General features: G+C 34.1%; 1 protein-coding gene across 3 annotated transcripts; it reads right to left on the bottom strand.

Annotated features, from left to right (window-relative positions):
* Positions 1-5,672: 5,672 nt before the first annotated feature.
* On the bottom strand, positions 5,673-13,169 carry LOC125063822 (chymotrypsin-2-like). 3 transcript variants are annotated; one of them, XM_047670469.1, is made up of 5 exons: positions 13,040-13,169; positions 9,963-10,131; positions 8,845-9,091; positions 6,575-6,724; positions 5,673-5,853 (listed from the first exon to the last, which is right to left on the bottom strand). In XM_047670469.1, the coding sequence occupies exons 1-5, from the start codon at positions 13,089-13,091 to the stop codon at positions 5,698-5,700; spliced, it is 774 nt and encodes a 257-aa protein (XP_047526425.1). In that variant the 5' UTR covers positions 13,092-13,169; the 3' UTR covers positions 5,673-5,697. The 3 variants fall into 3 exon arrangements, with proteins under 3 accessions (XP_047526425.1, XP_047526426.1, XP_047526427.1); XM_047670470.1 differs by lacking the exon at positions 13,040-13,169 and adding an exon at positions 10,589-10,837; XM_047670471.1 differs by lacking the exon at positions 6,575-6,724.
* Positions 13,170-14,880: the final 1,711 nt, after the last annotated feature.

Consider the following 14,880-nt stretch of genomic DNA (forward strand, 5'->3'; position numbering starts at 1 on the left):
GCTCATTAATCCTAATAAGTAAAAAACTGAAATGCAAAGAAAGAAAGGATATTATCAGCCTCTCTGTAGAACTAACTATTGAAATCTCCTGTGTGGAACTGGAGCAATTCATTGTTGTATGTCTATATTGTCCTCCATCAGCTGTCTATAATAATGTTGAAAATGTATTAGAGGAGATATTGTGTAAATTAGTAAAGTGTAATAAAGGGCTAATTGTGTGTGGGGACTTTAATGTCAATTTACTTTGTCATTCTAATTCAAGTGTACGCATACTTAGTCTTTTTCGTTCATACAATTTAATAAATCAATTTCATTCACCCACAAGAATAACAGCTAGCACCGCAACTTGTATAGATAACATATATAGTGACATAGCCCCTTTGAATGTTTGTATTTTCAATAGATTTAAATCTGATCACACTGGTCAATGGTTTGAATTCCAATTAAGGAAACAAAAAACATGTAAAAAGAAGAAAATTGTGATAACTCCTATTACAAATGACCGTTTGGACAGATTTAGAGAAGCATTGGTCTATAGAATGCCATTTCTGTGTGGCAACTCATCCCCTAATAATTTATACAATACTTTTTTTGGATCATTTATTGATGAATTCAAGAAAGTATTTACTCAAAAGACTTTATTGGTCTCTGAGAAAACAAGTTTCTGTGACTGGGCAAATGAGGAGTTACACAGGAAAAGGTTAAAATTATATGAAATCTATGACGAAATGCAATATAACACTAGTGTGGAATTTAGGGAATATGTTAGGTTGTATTCAAATGATTTCAAAAAAGATTGCAAAACTGCAAAGTCTCAATATTTAAGTTCAAAAATTAAAAATAGCATGGATAAAGTAAAAGCTACCTGGAAAATAATAAATGAAGAATCCGGTAAAACGTCTGACAAACGAACTGATTATATGTTAAAAGTTAAAGGGAAGTTAATAAAATCTGACCCAGAGGTAGCTTCTTCTTTTGAAGAGTTCTTTACAAATGTACCGCTAAATACGACCAAGTCCCTAGATTCTTCACCTGCTGCTGCGATCTCATTGCTAGAAAAATGTGTACCTGAATGTAATATTAAATTTCAGTTTAAACATATAACTTGTAATGATATTGTTAAAACTTTTAAGCTTATTAATTTAAAAAAAAGTAAAGATATATGGGGTATGTCAACAGTCATTTTAAATTCCGTTATTAATGTAATAAGCTCTGAATTGTCTATAATTTTTAACAGCTGTATCGATTGTGGAGTCTTTCCGGACGAAATGAAATTAAGTAAGATTACACCGTTGTTCAAGGCAGGTAGTGAGTCTGATCCGTCAAACTTCAGACCTGTTTCCGTGCTCCCTGCGTTGAGCAAAGTTTTTGAAAAGATAATGCTAGACGAGATATTGGTAACCTGAAAATTAAGGACAGTGAACTAAACTTTGTTGACAAAACTGTTTTTCTAGGCATAACAATAGATAGTAAACTCCAATGGGGCCCACACATAGAGACTCTTTCGAATAGGCTGAGCTCTGCAGCATATGCAGTAAAGAAAATCCGACAGTTTACTGATGAGGACACGGCTAAAATTGTGTATCATAGCTACTTTCATAGCGTTATGTCGTACGGCATTTTATTGTGGGGTGCTGCTGCAGAGGTTCAATCCATATTTGTGCTGCAGAAGCGGGCTGTTCGGGGTATTTGTTGTGTTTCTCCGAGGGAGTCGGTACGGAATAAGTTTAAGGAATTAAATATTATGACACTATCTGGTCAATATATTCTTGAAGCCTTGTTGTATGTCCAAAAAAATATAAACGATTTTAAAACAAATGGTGACTTTCACCAGTATAATACGCGAAATAGAACTAATTTGAGTGTACGACCAACCAGGCTCCAAAAGATAAATCACTCCTTATATGGAAATTGTATTCGTTTTTACAACAAACTCCCAAGCGCAATTAGAGAATTATCACTAAATAAATTCAAAGTCCTCGTTAAACGAAAATTAATCAACAAAGCTTTTTATAAATTTGAGGACTACTTAAATGATCCTAATCCTTGGGATTGAATTGCTCCAGTTCAAACAATTTGTATGACAATACTTGGCGATTAAAAAGAGTGGCGGAAAGTTTCTTGCCAGTTCTTCTTACCCGCTCTACGCCCTTGACTTGCGAACTGGTAGTAAATGTAAATTTACGATTAATTTAACTTGACTATTCAAAAGTGTACTTAGTTACCTACTTGAATAAAGATATTTTGAGTTTGAAACGTAAAAATTTTACCCTCAAGAAGTTTCACTTCAAAAATTAGCAAATTCTTCGATCTGTGACCAAAACCTACAATCACACACTTCTGGATAATATTGTTATTAAGAGAAGAAGATCAATAAAATTGCATAAACAATATAATACATTCTTGTAAATCTAAAATGTTATTATTTCTCATGCAGGGTGATTCTGGTGGTCCTCTCGTCATTCAGGACGATAAGAAGAAAACTCTTCAAATAGGAGTCGTGTCCTGGATAGTTCCCTGCGGCAAAGACTTTCCTGATGTATTTTCTTCAGTCCATGGTTACTACGATTGGATACAGAGCAAAATTAAATGAATTATTACATAATTCAAGATGGTTACATCTGATCAAAATAAATATCATTTAAAGTAAAAGTATATTTTATTATATGCAACATTTAAAAATACAACTAACCCCGTAATTTAAAAAACATCAACGATTGTACATGAAGGGGAGATAATGACAGTTTGGAACAACGCCTACAAGCCAAATCTTAAAAATGGCCCAATGCAAGGAGGTTTTTAGGTAGTCAAAGTCTAATTTCAAAATGGCGACCAAATTCTAGCACAATAACTTTTCGTTAATATATCGGTAATTTTCAAATTTGTATCGAAAATTATAAAAGAGAAATTGATGATAATTTCATACATTACGTCGTACTTTAAAATGTGAGCTATTTTAAAGCACAATTAATACTTTCGGAACTTAGCGCTAAAAAGCGGCTAAGTGTAATTAATTATAAGGAGCAGTGTTGGCCTCACGGCTGTTCTGTCTAAATAACATTCGCTCTTACGGTGAAGGAAACTTTAAGACTCTTAGGAGAGTCAGAAGGCTGATCGCCCTGCTGATCGCTTGCCTTTTAGATAAATCAAAACAGACATCGTAATCTAAGGCCCAAATTGTTGTAGCGCCTTTGATTTTTTAAGTGTAGCTATCGAACTATCTCGTATATTATAACCGTAAAGTTTAACTGTTGTTTGGAATAAGAAGACCAACAGTTTTGGTATTCACAACACCGGACATTTACATCATCATTGTAATCACACCACAGAACGGCTGATGATGGCAATGATCATCCCATGAAACCAGATCAGAGCATTAGCTAAGTGGAGAATATCTATTCTAACCAGGGCCTTTCAGTGGTCGACATTTTATCTTTATATATTTATTTATTGCACCAACAAAGTAGACACTAAAACATGCATGTAATACAAACACAAACACAAGCCAAGTGCTACCCCAATTATAGGCGTATACAACATTCTAATTATTATTATGTCATGTGGAACATGGTGAAATGGTTGCAGCTGCTTACAAACGTGGTATAAAAAAAAGGCGATTAAAAAGAGTGGCGGAGAGTTCATTGCCAGTTCTTCTCTTCCGTTCTACGCCCTTGATTTGAAAACTGGCAGTAAATGTAAAATTAGAAGCATTAATATGTATTTCTTTACTGACGAGTGATAAGTATACATTATGTTACCTATATGATTTCACCTTTCTTTCCTTTATCAAAGACAGGTCTTACACATCCTTGTTTTAAATCGTTTGGATAAAGCCCGTAATTAATACTTTGGTTAATTAGATTTCTTATTGCAGGAGAAACTTCGTTTTTATTAACTTTAGGTCGGTTACTTTTATGCTATCAAGGCCCGGAGCATTTAGAGTTAGTATAATTTCATTAATTTGTTCGTCGGTCGCGTATTTGAACCGTAGGCTTTGGTTCGTGTGGTCACACATGATTTTCGTGTTTGCTAATTTTGTATCACAGTCAACGACACTTTTTTCAACAGCAGTGCTGAAATGTAGGGCAAAATTGTCAGCTAGTTGTTTAACCGAGATACCTTGCGAGTCAAAAGCTTTCACGATAGCCTCATCGACAGATAGCGTCCTTCGTCCTAGCATTTGATTCAATATTTGATAAACTTTTCTTGAATTTCTAAAGTGTTCTGATATTTGGTTGTTGTAGTAATTGTTTCGTTTTCTATAATTTTGTCTATTTTATTCCTGTTACTATTATACTTAAGCCTAATATCGGGGTCCTGTGACAACTTCCATTGTTGAAATAATTTATTACGTTTGTCGCAGAGGCTATTTACTTTGTCATCTATCCAAGGTATCTTAAGCTTTTCGGGATTGCTTTGGTATTTTTTTTGAGATTTTACATGTCGCGTTTTTGTTAGCGTTTTCGAAGGAAAGGCGAATAAAATTATATATTTCTCTTGGAGAATTCATTGTGTTTGTCTGAAACCAATTAGCCTTTTTAATTCGTTATATAAAGTTTTGTAATTAATTTGTTTGCAAGTACGTCCCTGTGTGGGCGTAATAGGCACGGGCATGTACCTTAACCAGGCAAAAATAATAGCACGGTGGTCGGCCAGTACGGTGTTTAACGGCGCCGAGTACGGTTCTAATGAGGGAACGCGGAAGAAGATAATATGATCTATGCAAGGTTGAGTAATTAAATTACTTTTTGTTTCTATTCTAGTATAGTCAGATATTCTACACGAAAGTCCATGCTCGCTGAGCGTCTCTAAGTAACTAACATCACCGCATACACGAATACGAGTACGACACCATAAGTAGCAGATTTTCTTTATTGAATATAATTATACTTTCTGTTTATAATAATAATTAAAAAAAACACTTACCTTATTTCTGATTGAGAGAACTACATATAAATTGCCTACAAAAATCTGTATTACCGCTATTCAAAGTTACAGAAATTTAGCGGGATAGTTTGAAGCCACTTTACCTCGTGATATGGACAAATTTTAGAGATCAATTTACAAATGATGGCTTTTCAAGAAACCACTCAAAAGGCCATGGAAACTGTTAAATAGGAACTTAACTGAATTTTGTATTCTACTGATGATGATGATGAAAAAAAAAGGTAAATTTAGTAAAAGTTGCAGAGTGACCCCACATCCCTACACCAAAGGATCAAGCCGCTCGAAAAGGGATTGGTCGTCGATGATTCGAACCGTTCTTCGTTGAAGGAAGGTCAAGTGGAAAGAGCTGGTACAGAAGAGCTCCCAGACGTGAGAACAGTACTCCATGTGAGGCCGATTTGCGCTTTATAGAGTTGCTGCGATGGCCCGGAGTGAAGTACCGTCTCGCTTTGCTGAGCCCACCAAGTTTCTAGGAGGATAATTTAGTCTTCCCTTCCAAATGACCGCGAAGCTGGACGTGGTTTGATATGTTAAAGCCAAGTATTCCGATTATGTCTGTGCCTTTAAGAAGAGTGTTATCGAAAAGATTAGTAACGACAAAGGGCGTGTTTTAGAGAATCTTCTGTCTTATTGGTCTTAAACTAGAACTAGATTTAGTCTATCTTATTTTTTTTAGCAGTACCTAAATATGTTGGTAAGTATAAATGGGAACTAAAAGTCGTATGTACTCAATGCAAATATTTATTCATTTCAATTCTTGCTCATCGTATCTTTTATCCAATCTACGAAAGAGTAGACTCTAGTGTTGACATCGGGATGAACTTGGCTGTGACCACAACTTCTTGTCCCCCAGGAAACCAGGGCAGCAAGAGTTCCATTAGTTACTAAAGGACCGCCAGAATCTCCCTGTAAAAATGTGGTCGTCAAAAACTCAAATATTTCGATTTCTTCATTTATTTTAACGCAGCTTAGTATCATAATTCTAATTTCTATATTCATTTTTTTATTCCAAAATCAAATACCAAAAAGGGCTTCATAAATATAACTTACTAACAACATTTTTAAGGGCAATTTAAAGACGGCAGACATGACACAAAACAGTCTGGCATTCAAAATGCTGTCGTTACCAGCCCGAGTTCTAATGATGACGGTGGCTGTCTTGATACGCTCTATTGCGATGAACAGTCGGAGATTATTCTGCACAAGTATGTGTTCACTGTTCCATAACTCTTGTTAATCCGATAGGACGGATATCTGACGACGATGTCGCGAACGTCTGCATTTATCAGAATATATCTACATTCATTTTGTGAAGACAATATTTCAGGTTCTTGTGACTGTCTAACTGTGTTCTCACTGTTGGCCTGCTCAAAATGGATGCCAATTTAGATATATATTACAAGTTATCCACAACATAGGGATTCAGTGTTAGATGAATTTTGTCATAACGTATTTGTCATGAATATAGATTCTATTATTATTAAAACTAACTCAGTTAATAATTTCAAAGAGGATTGGCTGAACGCTTTTATGACATGAAAAGCTCCCAAACTTATTTCAAGAATTTAGATATCATAAAATATTATCCCATGAAGAGCGAAGAACTTTGTGTAATAACAAATTTTACCTGACAGCTTCCTTCTCGAGGTGGCGCGTGTGTGCAAAGATGTGAAGGCGTAATTGGCTGTTTGAAAGATTTATATTTCATCTTGCATTGTTTAGTTGTTATCGAAGTTACTTCAACAATCTGAAGTTTATTTGGTAGTGGACCATCGCTCTGTAAATATTTCACTTTATATTAGAAAGATACCGCCAGCGTAGATAGTATGACACCATTGCAGATCTTCGTGGAGATCAACAAATGCTTTATAAAAACAATCCGAATCGATCACATTAATAGTATATATGTCGCAGTAAAGCAGTTAAATCAGAGAGTTAATTGAATCTCTAGACGGTTAATTAAAGATCGATATTCAATCAACTCGCTAACGTTTTGATTTAAGGACCTATCCTAAACCTATCCTATCCGCCAAACTCCAAAAAAGTACATTGTTTCTTTCCATTTTTCGTCATCGTTTCTTGAAGTAGGGCGAATGGAAAAAATATATGGTGGAGTTGAGTAGTTTATGTATCCATTTTAAAAGAACGATACACGATTTAAATAACTTCGCTCGATAGACAAAAAATCCAAACATAGCCAATTTTTAACACTTTGAAATTTACACGATATATTTAATCGCAAGCCAAGTAATCCATTTCAGAAAAAAACAATGATAAAATTACATTAATTTAATGTTTTACATAACAGCTAATTGTTATTACGGGCCAACGGGACGCGCCTCTCCAATGCGCACCGCAGTCCACCCCGAGACACTGACACAGCAATTCGTGCTGGGATAGGGCCTTAAATAAAGCAGCGTCGAAAACTTTTGACAGTCTGTCTGACCGAAATGCCCGCCTTCCACTGCGAGCGGAACGGATCCATTACGGACTCCGCTATACTCGTAACGATGATTTTCATACATGTGCTTCCACCAAAGCGGAGACGAGTCACAGTAAGTAAAGTTTGAATGTCAGTTAAAAAATAAATCAGTGGCGCTAGAACCTTTTTGGGCCGAGTCTTAGATTTCTGTATCTGTTTCATGATCATTTGTGTGATGTTTGTTTGATTGTTGATGTGTATTTTGTTAAATGTTCACATAGAAAGAAAGTTAATAGGTGCACAGCCGAGGATAGAACCTAATGTTTAATGTTTACAGAACTTTATTTCTCATTACAAAAAGTATTTTTTATTTCATGAGAAATTTAATATTATATACGAACGAGCTACACGTCGCCATCAGCTAGCCCAATTTTAGTCTAATGGGCTCATTCTGATGTGTATCTTTAATGCCCTTTTGAACTGATTAATCACGCTAATGTTACGAACCTTAGACGGCAACTGATTAAACAATTGCACCACCTAATAGATCTCTTTAAATAATTTGTGCGCGGCTTTGGCAAGATAAGCAAACTCGCTCGACGAGTATTGCGTGTAGTGGTGTATTTGATTTTATTAAATGATAAGTTACTATGTAGAGAGTTATTTTAATTTTTTTTAATAAGGATACAGGTGCCATAAACATATAGTTGATGTTGGCGACTCATAGATTTAAATAGTATTAAGTATGAGCTATAGGTTAAATATGAATATTGTTTGCAGCTCGTAAGTGGTATTTAAGTATAAGTAAAATAAGAATATTGTTGATAGCTCATAAGTAGAAATTAAGTATAAATAAGTTAGATTAAAATATGTAAATAATTTAAGGGAAAAATACAGTAAAATAAATTAATAAAATGCTTCGCCGAATAAAAGGGTCGCGTAGCTCTCGTCGCAGTATACGCGCGCAGATTTCTGTAAGCGCAGCTCTCGTCGCGGTATACTGTTGGAGTACTTAAGCTCGGCGAGATCTACGCAAAATTCTCTTTCCTCCGACAACGAACTGGGACCTACGAATAATCGGCGAAGCAAGAAACAAGAACAAGGCGCAGTTTCATTTCAAGACAACATCCTACAATTACGCACTAGCAAGGGTGCGTGGGTTGAGGCGGTGCCAGCGATACGTCAAACCGTCTCGACAAAACGTACGTAGTCAAACCCCACCGGTATTCAAAGCCGCGCCGAGGTTACTTTGGTTACTGCACGGGTGTTCTCAAACGAACATCTAAACGTATAATCCTGTGCAGGCCCGAGTCTCTGAGGTGTCGTGGGGGTTGGCATCAACAGTTGATATAGTTGAACCTCAGGGATGAGAGTCGCACGCTGAAGTCACTAGACCAACACTGCTCCCAACTACAAATTGGTAAGAGATTGAAAAAGCCTCAAGATTTAAATATAGATTTTGTATTTTAACTTACACTTATCCTGCCCCATCCTGTTAATGTCAAAGTTGCTCCAGAATCGGTGTTAGTAGTAGGCAAACCCACTGGATTCACTCTATCATTAAGTTCTATCCCAGGCTCTATTTTCACAAGGCTAATATCATTTGTAAATAGTTTCCTGTCAAACTTTTCGTGGATTATCACTTTATCAGGTGTATATTCTGTACCCTTGTCTGACAGTTTATTGATTCCCACCGCAACTTTGAAAGATTTAGTTGGACGGCTGTATACAAAAAGGAGAATCGTTAAAATATAATGTGAATAATATTAATATAATAAAAAAAAATATAATAAAAATATTAATATATTATAATATTAATATTATTATTAATATTTTTTGCTGAATGCTTAATGGGTTGTGTTAAAAAATATTGAAAAACATCCATTTCTTAGTAGGTATCCTGTGTTGGATGGTGAGAATGACAACAGACGAAATTTCGGCGTGTTTCGCAATGTATAGTTTAAAAAACTGTACTGTAAGTGGATCACGACGCTAAACGGACGATCGGAATTTACGCTTTAAAGTCCCAATCCCACAAGATAACTATGTAACTGAATATACAGTTATATATATATATAGTATGTACGTTTGGGATAAAGCAATAAAAATATGATTTTAAAAAAGAACAAAAGACGCTAGTGCAGCACTAGGTCAAATAACGCTTGTGAAATACTGATTAGTTTGTTAAGAATTACTCGTAATAAGAGTTAAGAATTATAGTTTACTTATTTATTTTTATAAAAGATAGCGATAGTTTTATTATACGAGTAATAAATCTACACTTTCTAATCATTTTGAAGTTATACTTTTGGCGCGTTAGGGCAAAATGTTGAGAGTAAATTTTTAAGTGGCGCGCAACCCGTCACAACAATCCGACACGCTGAAGTTAGCTATAGTCATCATTTTAGTTTTTTCTATTGTTAGTGTCGTTTTTTCTACAAACGTAGAATAAGGCGAAAGATAAAAATTTTGAAAATATTTTTATCTAACGCGTGTACATAAGTACACACATTTTTTTATTTTTATAATTTACGTTTGTTTTTTGTGGGTACCCCAAAGAGTTATAATATGTTCGTTATTGCGTTGAACTTACTCAATTGTACAATGAGCAGCCGTGACCACCCATTTTTTATCTATGATGGATCCACCACAAAAGTGACTACCCACATTTTGGAGGGACACCTGATATTTTATAGCGCCATCTGGTGCGTCATCCCCTCCCACAATTTTGGGATCAGCCGAATGAATCCCAAGCTTCAGACCTAAAATATTATTAACATTTATTTAATTACTAGCGACCCGCCCCGGCTTCGCACGGATGCAATGCTGATACTAAATTCAAAGTGCTATAAAGTATAGGGAGAACCGCGCCTCCGACGCGCTGCGTCCCGCAATTTTTAAATTTGTAATATCTTCGAAATATTCATTTAAATCATATGCTGTAAAGGGCCATATAGATCTATATTAAATGAACAATGTATTCAGCCAAATAAACCCCGTGTAAACAGACAAGTCAGTGCGTGGTTAGTCACTGCCGCTGCGTTGTAGAGTGACCACGATTTTTCCCTGGCGATAAAAATGAAGCTTAGCGAAGACGAAACCTTAAAATTGGTGCAATTATATGGCCAGTTTGTACTCCGCAGGATCTTCAAATCGCAATTGCTTCAGCAACAAAGCAGAGCCACCAGTTTCGTTTCTATCGTCAATCCATTTTCTTACCCATTGTCGTTTATTTTTAGTTATCTAATTTTCTACCATTTCTATTAACTCATTCAACAGCAAAATTGATAAATTTTTCAACAAATAATTAAATCGTCGTTTCAGTTGTTTTCGCGAATTCATTTTTCCCACTGACTTCACACACGTGTGCTCATCGTGAGAAACGCACCACTACTACTTACTTCATGTAAACAGTTAAAGTCAGTCGCGGCGCCGACATTGGCGCTGCGACTGACTGGTCTACTGACCCTGTGTAAATCAGCCTTAATGCTGTATTGGTTAAAATCGCTTCGAAAATTAGCCATTATTTGTCGTAAAAAGTAAATGACAAAAAAAAGTTATTGTGGGTTATCCATAAGAGATAGACATATACCATCAAGGACTTTTCTGTAGACCTTTTCAATGTGTACAATACTTAGTACATTATTTTGATAAAACTCGTAGGGTTCAGCCTGCGTTTGCAATGTAAGCGGAAAAAATGTAATTATTTACGACATCACATTAGAAACCTCAAAAATAACAGTACTTCTCCACTATTTAATGGATGTTATTATACATATAAACCTTCCTCTTGAATCACTCTATCTATTAAAAAAATCCGTTGTGTAGTTACAAAGATTTAAGCATACAAAGGGACATAGGGACAGAGAAAGCGACTTTGTTTTATACTATGTAGTGATATTACTTATTAAATTGAGACAAAATTATTATTTTCATATGCTCGCGAAGATGTGTTATAGTTACAGACGTCTTAAGAAGAACATGGATAATATACCAGAAATACTCATGAATTATCACACAAAATATGGACAAATAAATATTAACCAATCATCCCTAACACAGCTTCTCGAACTTAAAAGGTCTGTAGTAAAATCGTCATAGTCGTAGAATAGTGACGGATCTGAAAAATAGTAAACTTTACAGGGCAGCCACTTCAAAATAATATAATCAAGTTAGTTTTTGTCATAACTATTTTAATTCTGAATATTCTGTTAGTATGAAAATTGGCATACAAGCAAACAAAAGGGTTTGTTTTGAAACAAATTAATAATAATAACATTAAATTACACAGTTTTCTAGAAACATCACATGTTTCTATCAAATCCTTCACTTTACCGACTGATTGAATTGAAACCAAAAACACATGGAATTTGTTTTAAATGTTGCCGTAATGTTTAGTCAATGTAGTATCCATGTATCGTTTAGTCAATATAGTGTAGTATCAATGTGGTATATGATAAAAAGTGGATTTTGGATTTTTTTCAAATCCGACATTGTTCTACGATTATGACGAAATATAGATTTAAGACTATTTACTTAATGAAGAAATTTTTGATTTTAATTTTGATTGATTTAACAATAATATAAACTAAAAAGAAACATTATACTTGGAGTTGTGGACTTTGGGTCTCTATGGACATGCAAGTGGTCGCGGCAGGAAGCCTTAAAATAGCTCCAATGTTTTGTACTATCGTTCTTTACAACTTGAATGTACCAAGTAATATTAAGGAGGCGCATGGCTTTAGCCCTTGAAAAAAAAATGATAATATTACATGCATAATGTAAATGATATTGTCTCAGTTCCCAGTGGATTCCAGTGAATACAACATAGGGTTTGGTAAGATTAAAGCCAAATATAATAAAAATATAATAATAATAAAAACTTTATTTATGACACAAGGGTTTGTGACAGAATTCATATATCTCTAGTCCCCACACTAGGGAGGCCCTGTGTTGTGGGTAACTAGAAAACAATTATCACGTGGTACATGTTTAAATTAGTTAAAAAAAGATGATAATAAAGAAAATAATAATAGTGAGTGTGTGAATAGGTGTGTATGCGCATGTATTTGAATTTTGAGAGTGTAGCTGAAAGTTGATATGATCGTGCACTGTGTCTGTGTAAGTTTATGAAACCTCAAAGTCATACCAAGATATGTAGTAATGCATATGTAGATTCGAAATCCAATTTGGCTAGTGTAAATTCTATGTGACTTGCTAGTTTATATCTGGATAGTTTTACGATCTCAGAATCCATAGATTTGGAAATTTTGTTATAAAGGAAGGGGCCCCTAAATATTTGTACCTTCTTTCACAAATCATGATGTTTTAATTAATTTCTATGGGGTAAAAGAGCATGCGCTACCACATTATTGCATGGTACACCATTGCAGAGTGATTTTAATATAAAAAATAAATAATGTGATTATAAAATCACATAAGGTTTGATTGTAATATAGTAAAATTCTAATTGTTAATTACGTAAGATAAATTTGCACGCCATTATATGTGGCAGAATATGCGGAGTTAAGATTGTACAACCATAAGATTTTTATACCATATTCTTGCAAATAAATGATTATTATTATTATTAATACTCAGAAAAAACAGGAGCTGTTTTAAGTTGGAGCCGGGCTACGACAGATTTACCGAAAATTATAATACACTTACCAGAGGACGAATAAAATAATATAATGAAAACGTATATCTCAAATATAAACATCGCAATAAAATGTACATTTATTTATTTTATTCTGACGTCAATAGTAAAAGTGATTAAACGAAAAAGGCAATTAATCCAAAATGATAAAAACCAATATAATTAATTACATCCCCAACACGTGACACGTTTTTAAGTTCTTATCAAAGAAATTAATATTCTTACTTTCCTTAATATATGTAATAAGAAATTTTTATTAATAATATTACTTATTGGGTTTCACTACCTACTAAATTGAAAACTAAAGGACACACTAAGACATAAGAAAGAAAACAATGCACTATCCCATTGCAAAAAGAGGAAATGTGCGGACCACTTCGCTCGCATGAAATGGCAGATTGACAAACAGGGTAACAAGAGAAAAAGAGAGGTCGTACGGTGGGCTGATGAGCTTAAATAAGTTGGTGGGGAAGATTGAGAGAAAAATGCTCAAGATAAATAGAGATGGAGCCAGTTGGTGGAGGCCTATACTCTGTAAGAGGTCCTTGGAAAAAAATTTTTTTAGTGTATTTTTATGTAACAAAGAACGGGGCCAACGGACAGGATCCTTACCTGATGTTAAGTGATACCGCTATAGACACACAAATTGCCAGTGGGCTCGAAAGTGCGTTGCCGCCCTTTTAAGGATTGGTACTTTTCTTGAAGGACCCAAAGTCGAATTGGGCAACTGGTTCCATACAGTGGTGGTGCGCGGCAAAAATTTTCTTCCGAACGTCGGGATGAAACTCGAATTCTACTGGGCTACTACTGCTCGATTGATTTATACTAAGCGAAAAATTTAATGCCAAACAGATCTGACACAACCTATACATTAATAATTCTCAATACAAGAAGAAAATATTTATTTATTTATTTTTCCTTATATTCTATTTTTAATGTAACTTAATATAATATAAAACTAAACTAAAAACATAATATAAACATTACAAGTATAAACTTAAAACCTACACCATTTTATACCTTAATATATTTTACTTACCCCACCGTAGGTTAGTCCAAAAGAGGCCAGCAACGAAAAATAAAGTAACATTTTTGATGTCATACTCGTGGGGAGAGACAACTAAACATCAATTTTTGATATTTAAATAACTATAGTTAATTATCGTAATTTCTAGATCAATTGCCTTATTATTTTAAATATATATACATAAATTACTGTCACAATGATAATACTTATACATGTTTGTTAAACTTCTATCTATTCAAGGCCAAATTTCTTTACTAAGGTCTATATAGATTTTGAATTTAAATTTATTTAAAGCGCCATTTCAACTCTTTTAAAAAGATTGCGTATTGTTAATCATTATAATAACAGTTTTTTCTAAATATGTTGGTTCATATCTCATGTAATTTAGATCTTATTGTGCTTACTTATCTAAGTTTTTTGCCTGGAAGAGATCGCTCGAAAGCTATAAGGCCGCTAGTTGTCCTTTTTTATTTTAATTAAGCTAATGTATTTTAAGTCAATCAACAATTCACTTAAAAGATTACTTCAGAACATAAATATCCACGAAAAGTTATAAAAAAATATATATTAATATTAACCTTTACTTTTACGATATTTGTAAGCAGACACGTTGTTTGTTATATGCAGATGTTATACAAACAAAATTTCAAAGGAAGTTAGTTTTTATATAGTTATGATAATATTAATAAATTATTTAAGATTTTTGTATCTATTTGCCTTTACAGAATCTGGTGGCAACAGGCAATGGATGGTATTTCAAAGAGAACTTGTAATTTTTTTTCATTTGAGTACTGATACTGTGATTATTTACTGTTTTTAATATAA

The sequence above is a fragment of the Pieris napi genome, chromosome 3, assembly GCF_905475465.1.
Source record: "Pieris napi chromosome 3, ilPieNapi1.2, whole genome shotgun sequence".
In the NCBI taxonomy this organism is placed as follows: domain Eukaryota; kingdom Metazoa; phylum Arthropoda; class Insecta; order Lepidoptera; family Pieridae; genus Pieris; species Pieris napi.

Coding starts and splice junctions, on each gene's coding strand:
- LOC125063822 (XM_047670469.1), bottom strand. CDS start 13,091: ATGTTTATATTTGAGATATACGTTTTCATTATATTATTTTATTCGTCC. Junction 10,132..13,039: donor ATTATTTTATTCGTCCTCTG/GTAAGTGTATTA, acceptor ATAATATTTTAG/GTCTGAAGCTTGGGATTCAT. Junction 9,092..9,962: donor GCTGCTCATTGTACAATTGA/GTAAGTTCAACG, acceptor TTTTGTATACAG/CCGTCCAACTAAATCTTTCA.